This window comes from Frankliniella occidentalis, unplaced genomic scaffold (genome assembly GCF_000697945.3).
Source record: "Frankliniella occidentalis isolate FOCC.00 unplaced genomic scaffold, Focc_3.1 Scaffold156, whole genome shotgun sequence".
NCBI classification, from domain to species: Eukaryota; Metazoa; Arthropoda; class Insecta; order Thysanoptera; family Thripidae; genus Frankliniella; species Frankliniella occidentalis.
In genome coordinates, this window is record NW_026267282.1 from 511616 (window position 1) to 525355 (window position 13740).

Consider the following 13740-nt stretch of genomic DNA (forward strand, 5'->3'; position numbering starts at 1 on the left):
CTCCCTCTCCCTCTCCCTCTCTCTCTGACGACCAAACTTGACGACTGTTTTGATTCTCTCCCCCCTTGCCTTCTTCTCGTCGTCCTAAAGTGTTGCTCAAGCCGATTCATGCGGCACAAGGCGCGGCGGAGGAGCGTGAGAGACGGAGTGAAAGTTGTTGGTTCCTCGGCAGGGATTCCCTCCTCCTGCCCTCCATCATCCCCCTCCCCCTATGGTCCTCGCCGGAACCCAACCCCCCTACTGTGTGTGGGGGGCCGTCACTCAAATCTCAGAGTTATTAGCGGCGCGTTGACGCCCGGGGTTTATCTTGTCTGACGTCAAAGCCCCTGTCATGTGTGTGTGAGAGTGGGAGAGAAATTGTGTGTGTGTGTCTGTGTGTGTACGCGCACGCAGCAGGGTCGACGTCCAGCATACGCCAAGATGTGCTCCCGGTCATACTAGCAGCGCGGAGTGCCCGCCAGTACCGCCAGACCACAAAACTACATCCGCGCCCTTGCTGCTTTTCCGCTTGGCGCTGCTCTCTCCTCCCCGCACCGCTGTGTGCTGAGCACGGCTGAGCCGCCCGGCCCGGGCCCGGCCCGGCGGAGGCTTCCTGATCTCGTAATCCCCGTTGATTCAGTGAGTAGGTCTCGGCTCGCGGCCCTTTACTGGCTTCTGCTGATTTATCTGTCGCCGTCTTGCTCGCCGCCGCCTCTGGGCGGATAGGGCTGCTGCTGGGCTCGAGGAGGAGGACGACGATGAGGATGAGGACGGTCCGCGCGCGCCCCCCCGTCATCGTCATCGCCCTTCATCACCATTTCCGCGCGTGTTTCAAGAAAGTAATGCAATGAGAAGACCTCCCCTCGCGCCTCGTGTCCTCCACACCGCGCCGCGCTGTTGACTGACAATGAGACGGCACCGGGGATGAAAAGAATCCACGCCACGTGATTGATCGTCCAGAGGCCTTTTGACACTTCCGGTGCAGGCTGCGCCGGGCTGCGCTCTGCAGCTCAGTCCGCACGTCACGCGCGGTCGGTCGCCGGGGTCGAGTCGAGGAGGGGTGACTGTCTGTTACCGTTTGTATTTTTTTCTGCGCGCGCGCAATTCTTTTCCCGCTTTGCCGTTTCCCCAGTTCTCTCCCTCTCGAGAACAACTGCCTCTGGGTCTTTGCGCGCTTATACCACCCTCCGTTCTTGTTTACCTCTCTCTCTTTCTCCCTTTCCCTTTCTCTGGTCCTCCCTCTCTCCCCCTCTCTCCTGCTGATTCTGATCCTCCCACTCCCCCGACGCCACCGCCGCCACCGTTCTAGGCAGCTAATGCACCCCATCTGTCGCTGGTTCGCACCTGGTCTCTCTCCCGACCTCCCCTGAATTTCCATAGGTATACACACGTAGAGTGATCTCACCCCGAGTCCCGAGCCCCCCCCCCCAACCCCCCTCGACGTGGTCGAAGCAGACGAACGTGACGCTGCTGCACGTGCGAGTCTGTGTGTTCACGGGGGGCCGGGTAGTCCCTGCGAGGGACGTCTTCGCAGACGTCGAGAAATTGCGTTTAACACGAATGCGGCGGCAGCGGTCGTGGCGGCGGTAAAACGACCCCAGTGGGGCGTCAGGCGACAGGTTAGACGGCGGGTCGCGACGGGGATGGGTGGGAGGGACGGTCCCCTCTCCTTTTTTACGGCTCTGTCTCTGATGCGGCCGCCGCCGTAGCTGGACAGGGGGGAGTCCGTCTAAAGTCCTCGTATGAGAAATTCATTCGCGTTTGGCGGCGGTGTGGTGGTTGTTTCGCCAGGCAATAGTTTTGGTGCTAGAGGAGGGCGGGCCCCGGGGCGGGTTAGGCCGTCGTCTGTGCCGTTGCTGCTGCTGCTGCCGCTGCCGTTGGTGCCGTTGCTGCTGCGTTGCTGCTGCGATGCTACTGCTACGCCCCGAGGCCGTCGCACCGGCAGCGGCGGGGAAAATAATTAATCGAGGGGAAGGGGACGAGGAGGGTGGCGGGCGGAGGCTGCGGGGAGTGAAATGAATAAGCAGTGGTTGGTCGGGCGCTCCCCGCCCCGCCGCGCGCCCGCCTGGTGTGCGCTCGCTGTATCGGGGGACATGTCTTGTGCAACCACAGACGGGGCGTGGCGGAGGGGGCGGGGGCGCGCGCTCCCCCCGGCGGGCCACGGGGGCGCTAATGACCTTGCTTGGCGCGGTGGCGGGCGTCAGTCGTTAAATAAACCCGGTGTTTGCCTGTTTTCGTGTGTGTGTGTGCGTGGCACGGCACGGAAAAAAAGAATTTGCTCTCACAACTAACGATTTAGTTAACATGGACATAACAAACAATTTTAGTTGCAGGAGCAAAGAATTTGCTCTGGGAAGCAAAATTCTGCTGTCACAACTAACGCGTCGCTATGGTAACAAATGCGTTTGTTGTAAGAAAAAATCCTCGTTTAGTAACCAGAACAGTTGCATTTGTTACCATAGCCGACCATAGCGACGCGTTAGTTGTGGCAGCAGAATTTTGGTTCCCATAACAATTTCTTTGTTCCTGCAACTAAAAATTATTTGTTATGTCTATGTTAACAAAATCGTTAGTTGTGGGAGCAAATTCTTTTTTTCCGTGGGGAAGAGGGGGGGGGGGTTCGCGGTGGGGCGCACGGTGTCCATTTCACAGCGTATGAAGGGGTTAAATAGTGTGGGGATTAAGTTCCCTCCTCTCTCTCTCTCCTGCCCCCCTTTTCTCTCCTGCCCTCTACCCCTCCCCTCAGGGCTGCCTGCCTATACTTCGCTGCTTTAACTACTATTGTTTGTATTCCGTTCTCCCCTGACCTCCTTCACCCTTGCAGCTTCCTCCCCCTTCCTCCCCATCCCCCTTCCCTCATTCCTTTCTTCTCTTTCTCTCCCACTTCTGCGTTTCTGTTTGATATCTGAATCGCAAATGGTCGGCACCACCTGACGTCATGTGGCCCCCCTCTACCGCCCCGCATTAAAATTTAGGGGTCGCCCCTTTTTTCCGCGCCCCCTCGCCACCCCTTCGCCCTCTTCAATAAAGTAACCCCGCGCCCCGCCCCGCCCTACGTCGCGGCTGTGGCGTGGGACATATAAAGAAAAACTGCCTAACCGGGCCCCCGCTCCACCTCTCTCCGCCCCGCCGCCGCCGGCTCTCAGACCGCAGCGCTGCTCCTGGTGCTTGCATTTCGACTCCCACACCGGGTTTTCGTTTGGCCTGTCCGACTGGCGCCCCTGGCTGGCTGGCCCGCCGGCGGATACACCGGCGCAAACAAATTAACAAGTGCGGCGGATAATATCGCGGCTAATTGAGCAACACGAGTCGCCTCTAACTTACAAGGAGACTTAGGTAAGTGTAAATTCCCGATTCGGTTCAAACTCGGTATATTTGCTTCTTGACCATGTAGATGTCGAACGCCGGTCGAATTTTGTGCTGAAGTTCACATCCCGGGGTACTTTATAGGAGCGTTTTATAGAAAAAGTTTAGAAATTCGACATAAACTCATGGAAGGCGTTCTCAAATCGAAAAATGGAAGAGGAACTACCCCCCAAAAACCGCACATTCTGAGTCGGAATAACTCTTTAAAAAAATGTTAACATGAAATTTTTATTTTTTGGGAATTATAGGCCCGTATAGGCCCCTATAGGGACTTTTGACATATGAACTTCAGCACAAATTTTGACGCGCAATAGTCATCTATAGGGATAAGAAGCAAATATACCGAGTTTGAACCGAATCGGGAATTTACACTTACCTAAGTCTCCTTGTTAGTTGGTAACCGCCGCGTCCCGGCTGCGCCGCCCGGCGGCACCTCGGGCTCAGCTCGGCTACAGCTGATTTGCGACACCCTGGCGGCCGGCGATTCGCGCGCAAAGAGAAACTTTTTGCAGTCGAAGCGGCGGCGGGGGAAAAGCTGGTCAAGAGCCTTTGCTGCTCCTCGACCGTACCACGCCCACGCTCGCGGGGAAATTTCTCTTCTACTTGTGCTTGTGTTTGTGGGCGTGTGTGTGTGTTCTTGGAACAGGCGGGAGGCCTTCAGCCGACGAGGATCTTCCGACCCGGGGCCGTTCTCCGAAGGACGCCTCGCCATCAGGTGTTGCCCTGGCGGTAAGATCACGCGCTACGTGATCTTTGCGGGGCGTGGCGGGGCGTGACGGGCGAGGGTTGAGGCGGATAAGAGTCCTGTGGCATCCGCACCCAAGGCCCTTCTTTCACAGCTGTGAGGCCCTCCCGACGCGCCCTTGGCCCTTGCTCTCGGCTCGATACGAAACACATGTAACGTGTAAAGACTCAGCCTACCCCCCCCCCTTTTTTTGCGCTCTCCGCCCTCGCTTGTTTGTCAAATGCACTGTGACCTAAAAAGCCATCCCGGAAAACAGTTTTTCACAATACTTTGTCCCTTAAAAAAGGACTGCCTAAAAAAGCTTTTGTGTCCCCGTATGTTGCGGCTCTGTATTTTTCCTGCGGCATCCCTGCTGGCTGACGAACGCACACGGACGCACACCGCAGGTGCGTCGTGGGACCCGGCCGGGTGGGGGGGCAGAGGCCGGGCAGAGGGCTCTGGGACATGACAAGGGCAGTTGTAAAAGTGGATGAAATATGCAGGGGGCAGGCCTGGAGCGGCCTGGAGCGGGCCTGGAGCGGATTACAGGCGCGTCACATGACGCGTTAATAACTCAGCGAGGGATAACTGACCCGCCGCAACGGCGGGACTTTGTAATGTCTGGCTGTGTGTGTGGACGTGAGCTGGCGGGAGCGCGCTGCGCCGCGGGGTGGTCTGCCCGCCGCAGCCTGGCGCCGATGGATGCTCCCAACTGGAACTCGCAGCACAGCTCGCCGCCACTGCTGCTGGCTGCCGCTGGCTGCCGCTGCGCTTATTCAAAGTGCCCAAGGGGGTAACGTGAAGGCTGCCCCGCGATCATATTCCTGTATACTCATTCGCCGCGCCGCAACTTGTTTTTAGTGTAACGTTGTCTTCATCGTGTCCTATGGCACAGGGCAGCACCTCTCCCTTATTTCACTCGGCAATTTATTTTCCCGTTTTTGTCCCGGGCGAAAAAAATTGCACAGACTAAAACCTCCAGCCCAGATTACCGTTTTTTTCCTGCTTCACTCTTTCCATCCCCCTTCCTCTCTGGCTCTTCGAAGTGCTGACACCTTACCGTTAATTCACTGGTCCTCGCTAGCGCGGAATTGCCGTCATTTTGAACCGTAATTAGTGGCGCTACGGTACGCCTCGCCACATGCCGCCCCGGCCCCCGCCCCGCCCCGCCATGCCCCCGCCCACCGAGCCAAGGTCGCATAATGGCTGTCTTTTCTGTCCCGCGCTTTGAAATCTTGAAATTCCTCGGGCAACCCCGGCTCGGTCCAGCGAGCCGGCTCAAGTCTATTATGTAAGGGCTTAAAATCAGGGGGTCGGCGGAGCAGTCAAAGGTCCCCCAACGGGGTCGGGCCGGGGTCACTGGAATCCGGTTCATCTCGACCGCATCATCCCCGTTCTTTCTTTTCCCTTTGAGGACACTGTTCGTTTATTAATTAATCCTCCTCATCAAGATGACCCCCTTTTGTCTAGCCGCCCCCGCCTCTCAATCCGGCGCTCCGTTCAGATAGGAACCCGTAATGGGGCTGGTGACGCATTCTTTCCCGTTTTAACTCACTCCCTCCCCTCTTGTGTTTTATGGCCGTCTGGGCGAACGGCTCGTCACAGTGCCCTCTCCTCTGCCCACTCGACCACCTAGCGTCTCTTTTTATTTGCCTTCGTTTTGTCTCTCTCGGACGTACGGTTTTCTTCCCAGAGACAGTGAAATTTGCCAACAAGTTGGTAATCTCGTTGAGCACGACGGCCGTGCGCCACGATCCTATCTCGGTTTGTCGCCATCACTCACCCTGCCCAGCGCGGGGGCGGGGTGGGGGCCCCCGTATTCACTGGTAGGTGCCCCGCCCCACCCCACCCCGCCTTGCCCGACGGTGCCACACCCCCGTGCCACACCCCCCGTGCCAGATCACGAGGCACCACCATTTCATTAGTGCGGTAAGCGAGCGGCGCCCATGGAGCTGATGAGGTGGCGGGGCGGGGTGGGGCGGGGTGGTGTCTTGAAATCAAGTTATGACGGCCCCGCCCTGCGGCCTCACCTGCCGGGCGCCGCCGCGCCTCGCCTCCCCGATTCATCCCGGGGCGTGGCGGGGCGTGGCGGGGCGTGGCGGGGAGGGTGTCGGGAGGAGGGTCTCGTCCACAATGGCTAGAGTGCCGGCGGGGCGGGTCCGGGGTGGCCCGGCCTCCGGGTGCGTGGGGCTAATGGTTGATGATAGCTTGTTACACACCCAATACACCCCGGCATAGCGCCCCGCACACAGCAGCGCCCCTTCGAGGGGGAATGTGGGGCGCGAGAGCAGAAACTGACTGGGGTGGTGAGAAAAAGAAATGTCGGAGACAAAAGACGTTTGGCGCGCTGCACGACGCGGGCGGGCGGGGGGACGCATCGCAGACGAGACGGTGACGGCGCATAATCGACTGATAAGTATCCGGTGGGCGAGCTGTCGTGGCGGTAAGGCGGGGCGGGGTGCGGTGAGGCGGGGCGAGGCGCGGTGGGTGAATGGCAAGACAGACCTGTCGGCCTGTCGCCTGGCTGTCGTATCATATTGGCTCCGTTAAGTTGCCGCGCTATACGGCGCTATTGCGAGCACCTCCTCCCGCCTCCTCTCCTCACTCTCCTCTCACCCCCGCTCTCCTCGCTCTCAATCTCTCTCTCTCTCTCTTACACACACACACCGTCGTCTCCGGGGTCGCCGCCAACGCGCAGCACCACATACCACGGGGCGGTGTCACCCGCTTTGACAGCTGATGCGCCCCCGTGTTGGCGTGGCGGGGTGCGACGGGGGCGCGGGGGCTCGGCACGTTATCAGCCGCCTTCAGGCGCCGCACCCCCGACACCCCGCCACGACCCGCCAGGTAAATTAGTCCGGTAAACAAGCGACGAAAAACGGCCAAAGTTTGCATTTTGTAGTAGAGCAAAACGGTTTGGAGGGTATTGTAGTACATACCCAGGGGATACTTTTCCGAAGTGGAGCCCACTTCGAACCCGCGACTGGACCGCTGTACGGGGGTTGCATACTCGGCAGGGGCAACACACAGTAAGCACGTAAAACATGATTTTTTCGAGCATGCTTTGGGCGGAATGGTTCCGAAAATGATTAATACAGTATGCGTAAACATGGTTTGCCCTATTATGCGGGTTGCCTACCTGTAAGGCGTAAAAATCACAAAAACTTGCTATTAGTCTGAAAATCTTCTCCGTGGCAAACGTGCGTGAATGCGTATGAATATATGGCTGTAATTCTGCAGGTAGATGTGTGTGTGTGTGTGTTCACCCGTCAGGGAAAAGGGGAGGGGGGGGGGTAGAACTCTGGTACGGGCGCACCTTACGGGCTGTATAGGTTGCCCTTAACAATTTCGTTGTTAAGCAATGCCGGTTTGGGGTGCACAGCCACAGGCGGCCGTGGGTCATTTTTAAGAGTTATTACCCGCCTCGCCTACAATGGTTTGCTCGTTGCGGGTTGCATACGCCACAGGAGCAAAATTCTTAAAACAATCATAACCCCTTCTTAGGGGGAACTGATATTTGCTACAATAACTTCATTAGTGAAAGAGAAGTATATTACGTACATTACGACTTTAATTGACCAGGTTGCCTACCTCTACGGCGAAGTAAATGAGCATGTGGCTGTAGAGTGAAGTGTGTGGTATCATAGCATCAACTATAAATAAACAGTACTTTTGTCATAAATAACAGAATCTTATGTCGCTCGCATTATGTTTTTTTTTTTTTTTTTTTTTTTTTTTTGGGTGTTCTGGGCAACCAGAATGACTTTTTCTCGGCACACAATCTCACACACTCACACGTACACAAGAACGTACTCCGGGGGTGCGGCTATAAAAAAAATCGATGTGGATTATACATTTTTTTGAGATACAAGATGTTTACGCCTTAGAAGTAGGCAACCCGCTATAATTTCCCAGAATACGTTAAAATATAATGTAAGTCCCACTTTTAGAACCATTGGGACCGTTAAGGGCCTGTAAAGTAATCATTACGCGTTTTTTTTTGAAATTTTGCCCCTGCGGAGTATGCAACTAGCTCGTCGCGGGCGGTCCAATTGTAAAATAGAGGTGTGCAACAGCTCTTAAAGGTACCCTGTCCGGGTGCGTACAACAAAACCACTAGATGGTTTCACCAGAGTGTGAATAATTGATTACACCCAAAAAGTACAACCTACGGCAGGTTTAGGGGCGTTTTGGCACGAGTGCCCCCCCCCCCCCCCCTTCCCCACTTACTCACACACCTTCCTCCACTATAGTTATATATAACAAATCCCCGCAAGCACTTATGAACACTGTAGCACGCATATTTGCCGCAAAGAACACTTTTTTAAAATGATAGCCAGTTTTTGTGATTTTTACGCCTTACAGGTAGGCAACCCGCATAATAGGGCAAACCATGTTTACGCATACTGTATTAATCATTTTCGGAACCATTCCGCCCAAAACATGCTCGAAAAAATCATGTTTTACGTGCTTTCTGCATGTTGCCCCTGCCAAGTATGCAACCCCCGTACAGCGGTCCAGTCGCGGGTTCGAGGTGGGCTCCACTTCGGAAAAGTATCCCCTGGGTATGTACTACAATACCCTCCAAACCGTTTTGCTCTACTACAAAATGCAATGTTGAATCGCTTGTTTACCGGACTAAATGAGGCACGGCACGGCGGGGCTGCTGGCGGCTGGTGCTGGTGGCCCCCTTGGCGGTAGGCACGCCCGCACTGCACCCGTGCGCGGCGGGCTGGCCCACCTCCACGGCGGGCGCGCTGCCCGGCGCAGCACGGCACAGTGTAACTCGGCCCTCGCTCTTTATGTATGTGCGTGCGTGCGTGCTTGCGTGCGTGCGTGCGTGTGTGTGTGTGTGTGTGTGTGTGTGTGTGTGTATGTATGTGCGCGCGCTGCATTGGGTGCCGCGCAACGCCAGCAGCGGAGCTGATCACCCCAACTTAGTTAGCAGTGAGTTGGGAGTCGCAGCGACACACCGTCCACCACACCACCCCCGGCCGTGGTGGTGGTGATGGTGCTTCTCGCGGTGCTCCTCTAGTGCTTCCTCCCCCCCCCCCCCTCTCTCTCTCTCGCTCGCGCCCTACCCATCACCCCTCTGCTCTCGTCGCTTGTGAATATTAATTCACTTAATGCTGGGCCGCCCGCAGCACAGCCGGCTGCGTGGAATGTGTACACAACAGGGTTGCGTGCCCCGCCGCCTCGCCCCGCCCAGCAACTTCCACCACGCTGCTAACCTACCCCACGCCGCCGCTGTCCGGCTTGTTTCCAATTGGATCCGACTCATTGCCTTGCTCTCCTGCCCAGCTCTCCTTCACCTTCCGCCACCCCGCCCGACTCTCCGCCTCCCTGGATGTCTCCCTCGCCGTCTCGGTCGCCCCCTGCTCCTGCTCCCTCCGCCTCGTGGCCCGGCCTGGCGTTAATTTTGCTCTGATTATTAATTTGCTACATTACTACACTATTGTCCTCGGCCAGGCTGGTGGCCACGCTACGCCCTCCCGCCGGGTGCAATCTCGCCTCGGGGACCGTCTCTAGAATGACGAGGCACTCGCACCGCCGCGCGTGGCGGTTACGGGAAGACGTTCGCGCAAATTTATGGACGGACCCTCCTTGTCCGCAGTTTCTGCATTTAGCACAGGGCGCGCGGCGTGAGGCCGGAGAGGGGCGGGGAGGAATAAAGGAAAGGAAGTTTTTGTTGACTCGTAGAAAACGTCTTTGTCTATCGGGCTGAGGGCGGCGCTAGGCGGCGCCTGCTGCTCGGGACATTTGGGAGGGGCGGGGCGGGTGCAGTGTTCCGATGCTTTTGTCTGGTACGGTGATGGCCTCGTCTCGGTCGCGTTGGAGAGAGTGAAGGAACAAAAAAGAGGGAGGAAAGACGAAGAGCCGCACCTTTGCGTTGGGGTGGCGCGCGCAATGACGTGTTTGCACCTTTCTTTTTTATCTTTTTTCAAATGGATCTTTTTGACGCGGCGAAGGAGGACTTCTGGTTGCTGTTACTTCTCCCTAAAAATATTTGACCCCTATGGACCTTGTTGTTTTTATTTTGTTATTGCGTGTTTTTGAGATCGACGAACCGTTCTCGAGTGACAACAAATTCGTGTCAAGGCTAAGAAAAATGTTTTTACATTCTTGTTTCCTTTTTGTGTTGCAGAGGGGTTCGGACGAGCTACTCTCCCAGACGGCGGCCGTCAGCAATGGCAACATGATGAGTCCGCAGGCCAACCACGCAGATAACAACAATGACGCGAAAAAGGTGAGGAACAACGAAGTGATGAATATGTCCGCCCCGTTTTAGGGGCCTACGGCACGGCCCACCCTCCTCTTTTGAAATAGCTATAAAGCAGGATTATAATATCGATCTGGTGGATGATGTCTGATATCAACACTGTTGGAAATTATATCGTAATTTTACGAAAAATGCACTGTTAAATTTTCTTCACAAACTCTTCGTTATTTAAAAGTAACGAATAGATTCGTAAAATGACGAACAGTTTGTAGCTCGGTTGTTGTCCTGAGAAAACAATCTTGGACGAAATATATTTTGAAACAAACATTCTAACATCCTGATAAATTGGCACTATTAAATAGTTCTATAATGCTACGAATATAGTTTGTTTTATTCCGCTACGAACAGTTCGTAACTGAACTTGACGAATAATACTCGTTAATTTCAATTACTAACCATTCGTGACATATTTTTATCGTGAAATGACGAAATTCTTCAACAGTGAATCTGACGTGTGTCTGCATGTGCCACTAAGAGGACAAGATTTCCTAGAGATTTGAATTGAATCTTGTGAGTCAACTTGCATTCCACTACTAATAATAGAACTTGCTGTCCTGCTTTTCCACATCAAAAGCTTGAATATGCACTTGAGCTTGTGCTTTCTTACAAACATAATGCCGGAGAAGCCAGCAGCAGCAGTATCCCGAGGAAAATGCTCTCTTATGTGACTGGGAGCAGGCCCAGGCAGGCGGCTGGCTGCGCTGCTGTCTCCCTCTCTGAAGTGTCGATATATGTCTCCCAGGTGCCCGCTGAATCAAACGCCCTACCCGCGCCAGCGGTGGCGTGGGGGATTATATTTTGCATTAATGTATAGACTTTGCGTCCCGCGCTCCGCACGCCCTGTGCACGCCTCCCCTGCTGCATATAAACATTCGTTAAGCCGACTATTTATCTATGGCTCGGAAAAGAAGGGAACGGGACGTGAGGGCGGGAGTGAATATATTGTGTTTCGCCGTGTGTGAGTGTGAGTGTTTGTGTGTGTGTCGATGTGTGGTGCGTGGTGGTGGCGAGTTTGAGGGCGACCGCTCGGCCTGAGTGGAGGGGGTAGGGGTGCGGTGGTAGGGAGGGGCTGATTTGAATAACTACCCCGTCCTTACGCCCCTGTAGAGGAGGGTGGCTTGGCCGGGCGGTGCTCTCCCGCCCGTCCAGGTTGTCCAGCGAGGCGTCCAGCGCCCCTTGCGGATCGCACCTGTTCCAAACTCTCCCTGCTCTTATCCAGCCATCAAGAAGCAAAAAGGGTGGGGTGAGGGGAGGGGGGCTTTGCTTTTCTCCCCGCACCACACTCTAAACATGATGCACCCACAAAATGGTATCCTTTGAAACAAGTCATGTAGGCTACTTTTACCTCAAATGCAAGGAAATTTTCCTTAGCATATAAGCATATAAGGCAATGATCGGTGAAATAAACTGAAACTTGTCGTTAGATTAAAGAAAATTTCCTTGGAAACACTAGAAATGCCTTAACCCAAGAAAAAAATTTCCTTGTAATATTTTAAAAGAAATTTTTCTTGGTTTAAGGATACTATTTTATGGTTGTGGGACAGTTTCGGCCGCGAGAAAGATGCCGCTAGAAGGCCCATGCTGCTTGTTTTCTCTTCCATTTTCTAGCTCGCCTCACTCTGTTGCATGCTCATTGGTTCCTGATATTGGCGCACCAGCTGCGGCCGAGGCGTGGCCCCCGGCTGACTTACTGGGGGCCGGCTGCGCTCTGGCCGCGCTCTCCGCCTTTTATCTTGTTTCCTTCTGCTAATCGCCCGGAGTGTCTTTGCGTCGATATTTAATGCAAGGCTGGTGGTTTGCTCTGCGCAAGGGTGGGGTAGGGAGGGAAGGCTTAAATCTTCTTTGTAAATTACTGTTTAATTTGGAATTCGGCCCGCAAGGCGAGTTAATTCGGAGCCACCTTCCCTCCTTCGAGTCGCCCCCTTTTGTTTGGCGAGAGGATTTCTGTCTTTCTCACCCTCTCTCTCCCCACCCTCTTCGCCCACTGGGGGCCATCTGTACTTACTTACCTGCAGACACGGTCTACCTTGTGTGTGCATGGTCGACTGTTCTAGCGTACACCGTTAGTGTGTTTTGTAGAGCAGATGGTAATCGGTCATGTCAAAAGAAGGCCGCTTTGTGGGACTCTGTGTGTGCCTCCACACGTGTGCGAGCGAGCTTACTTCAAACATTTTTTCTATGGGTTTTCCGATGTCTTTCCCACTCCCTTACTTATATTGGACATGTGTGGTTTTCACCGCTGCTGAGCCGCTTAGTGGAACATCCGAGGACGTGTGTCTTTGCTGCCCTCGCCTCCTCGCTCTGGTCTCCTCTTCCTTATACCCACTCTGAAAAATATCGTCGTAAACTTACAAAAATTTTGTAAACTTGAATTATAATTTAAGTTGTTAATTTACGAGGACAGATTTATTCCTTGCCAATGGATTTTAAGTCGATCCGTACAGCATGTTTTTTTACGATTTCAAATTGTAATTTTACAACTTGCGTCAGAGAAGGTAAAGGTAAACCTACCTACTATTTTTCAGAGTGCCCCACCTCCCTCTTTCCTCTTTCCTGTTGGGATTGTTTACGTCGTTTGACGAATAACGCCGGTTTAATTTTTTAGTAACAATCTGCTTTTTTTTCTGTATTTCTGCATACAATGACTAAATACGTATTTGTCTCTTTCACTTTGTTACGATACTATTTGGTACTATTCGTTAGTGAGCAATGACCTCACAGCCTTCCCCTCTTCCTCCCCTCCCCTCTCCTCTCCCGCCCCTCCCGTCCCCCTCCCCCGCTCCCCCGTCTGTGCGGACTGACTGCTCCGTGCTTTATCCCCAGCAGCCGCCACACTGCTGCCGGCGCAACTTCTAACACAATATCAAACTCAAATTGAATTATCAAGTAAATGAAGTTGGCCTCGCTTTACAAATATTTCATCTGCTGTTTTCCACGCCCTCTGCTTTCTCGCGCCCCCTTCATACAGCCTGCGGTTGTGGTAAGGGGAGAGGGAGTTCGTGTGCTGGTCGGCCAGAGAGAGTGTGTGTGTGAAAGGGGAGAGAGGGTGGGGGTCCAGTCCATTGCTGGCGCTCAGGACCGCACCGGTAGGGAGAGGTGGATGAATGAGTGCATTGTGCACCCAGAAAAGTAAGTTCTTGGAACAAGTACAGATCTGTACTTGATACGAGCTCTTGACTTGTGCTCTTGAAACAAGAGCAATAAAAAGGAGGCCAAAAATACCACCCCACGAGGCCGCGAAGACCCCGCGGACCACCCCGCGAGTTCGCGAGGACCCCGCGGACCACCCCGCGAGTCCGCGAGGACCCCGCGGACCACCCCGCGAGTCCGCGAGGACCCCGCGGACCACCCCGCGAGGCCGCGAGGGCCCCGCGAGGCCGCGAGGACCCCG

At 54.6% G+C, this 13740-nt stretch overlaps 1 protein-coding gene across 2 annotated transcripts in view; it reads left to right on the forward strand.

Annotated features, from left to right (window-relative positions):
• The first annotated feature begins 10215 nt into the window (after positions 1-10215).
• LOC113204092 (polypyrimidine tract-binding protein 1) overlaps positions 10216-13740 on the forward strand; it is an 80243-nt gene continuing 76718 nt past the window's right edge. For both annotated transcript variants that reach the window (XM_052271247.1, XM_052271246.1), the window contains exon 1: positions 10216-10316. In XM_052271247.1, the coding sequence (XP_052127207.1) occupies positions 10266-10316 (51 nt within the window). In that variant the 5' untranslated portion in view covers positions 10216-10265. The remainder of the gene's footprint in view (positions 10317-13740) is intronic.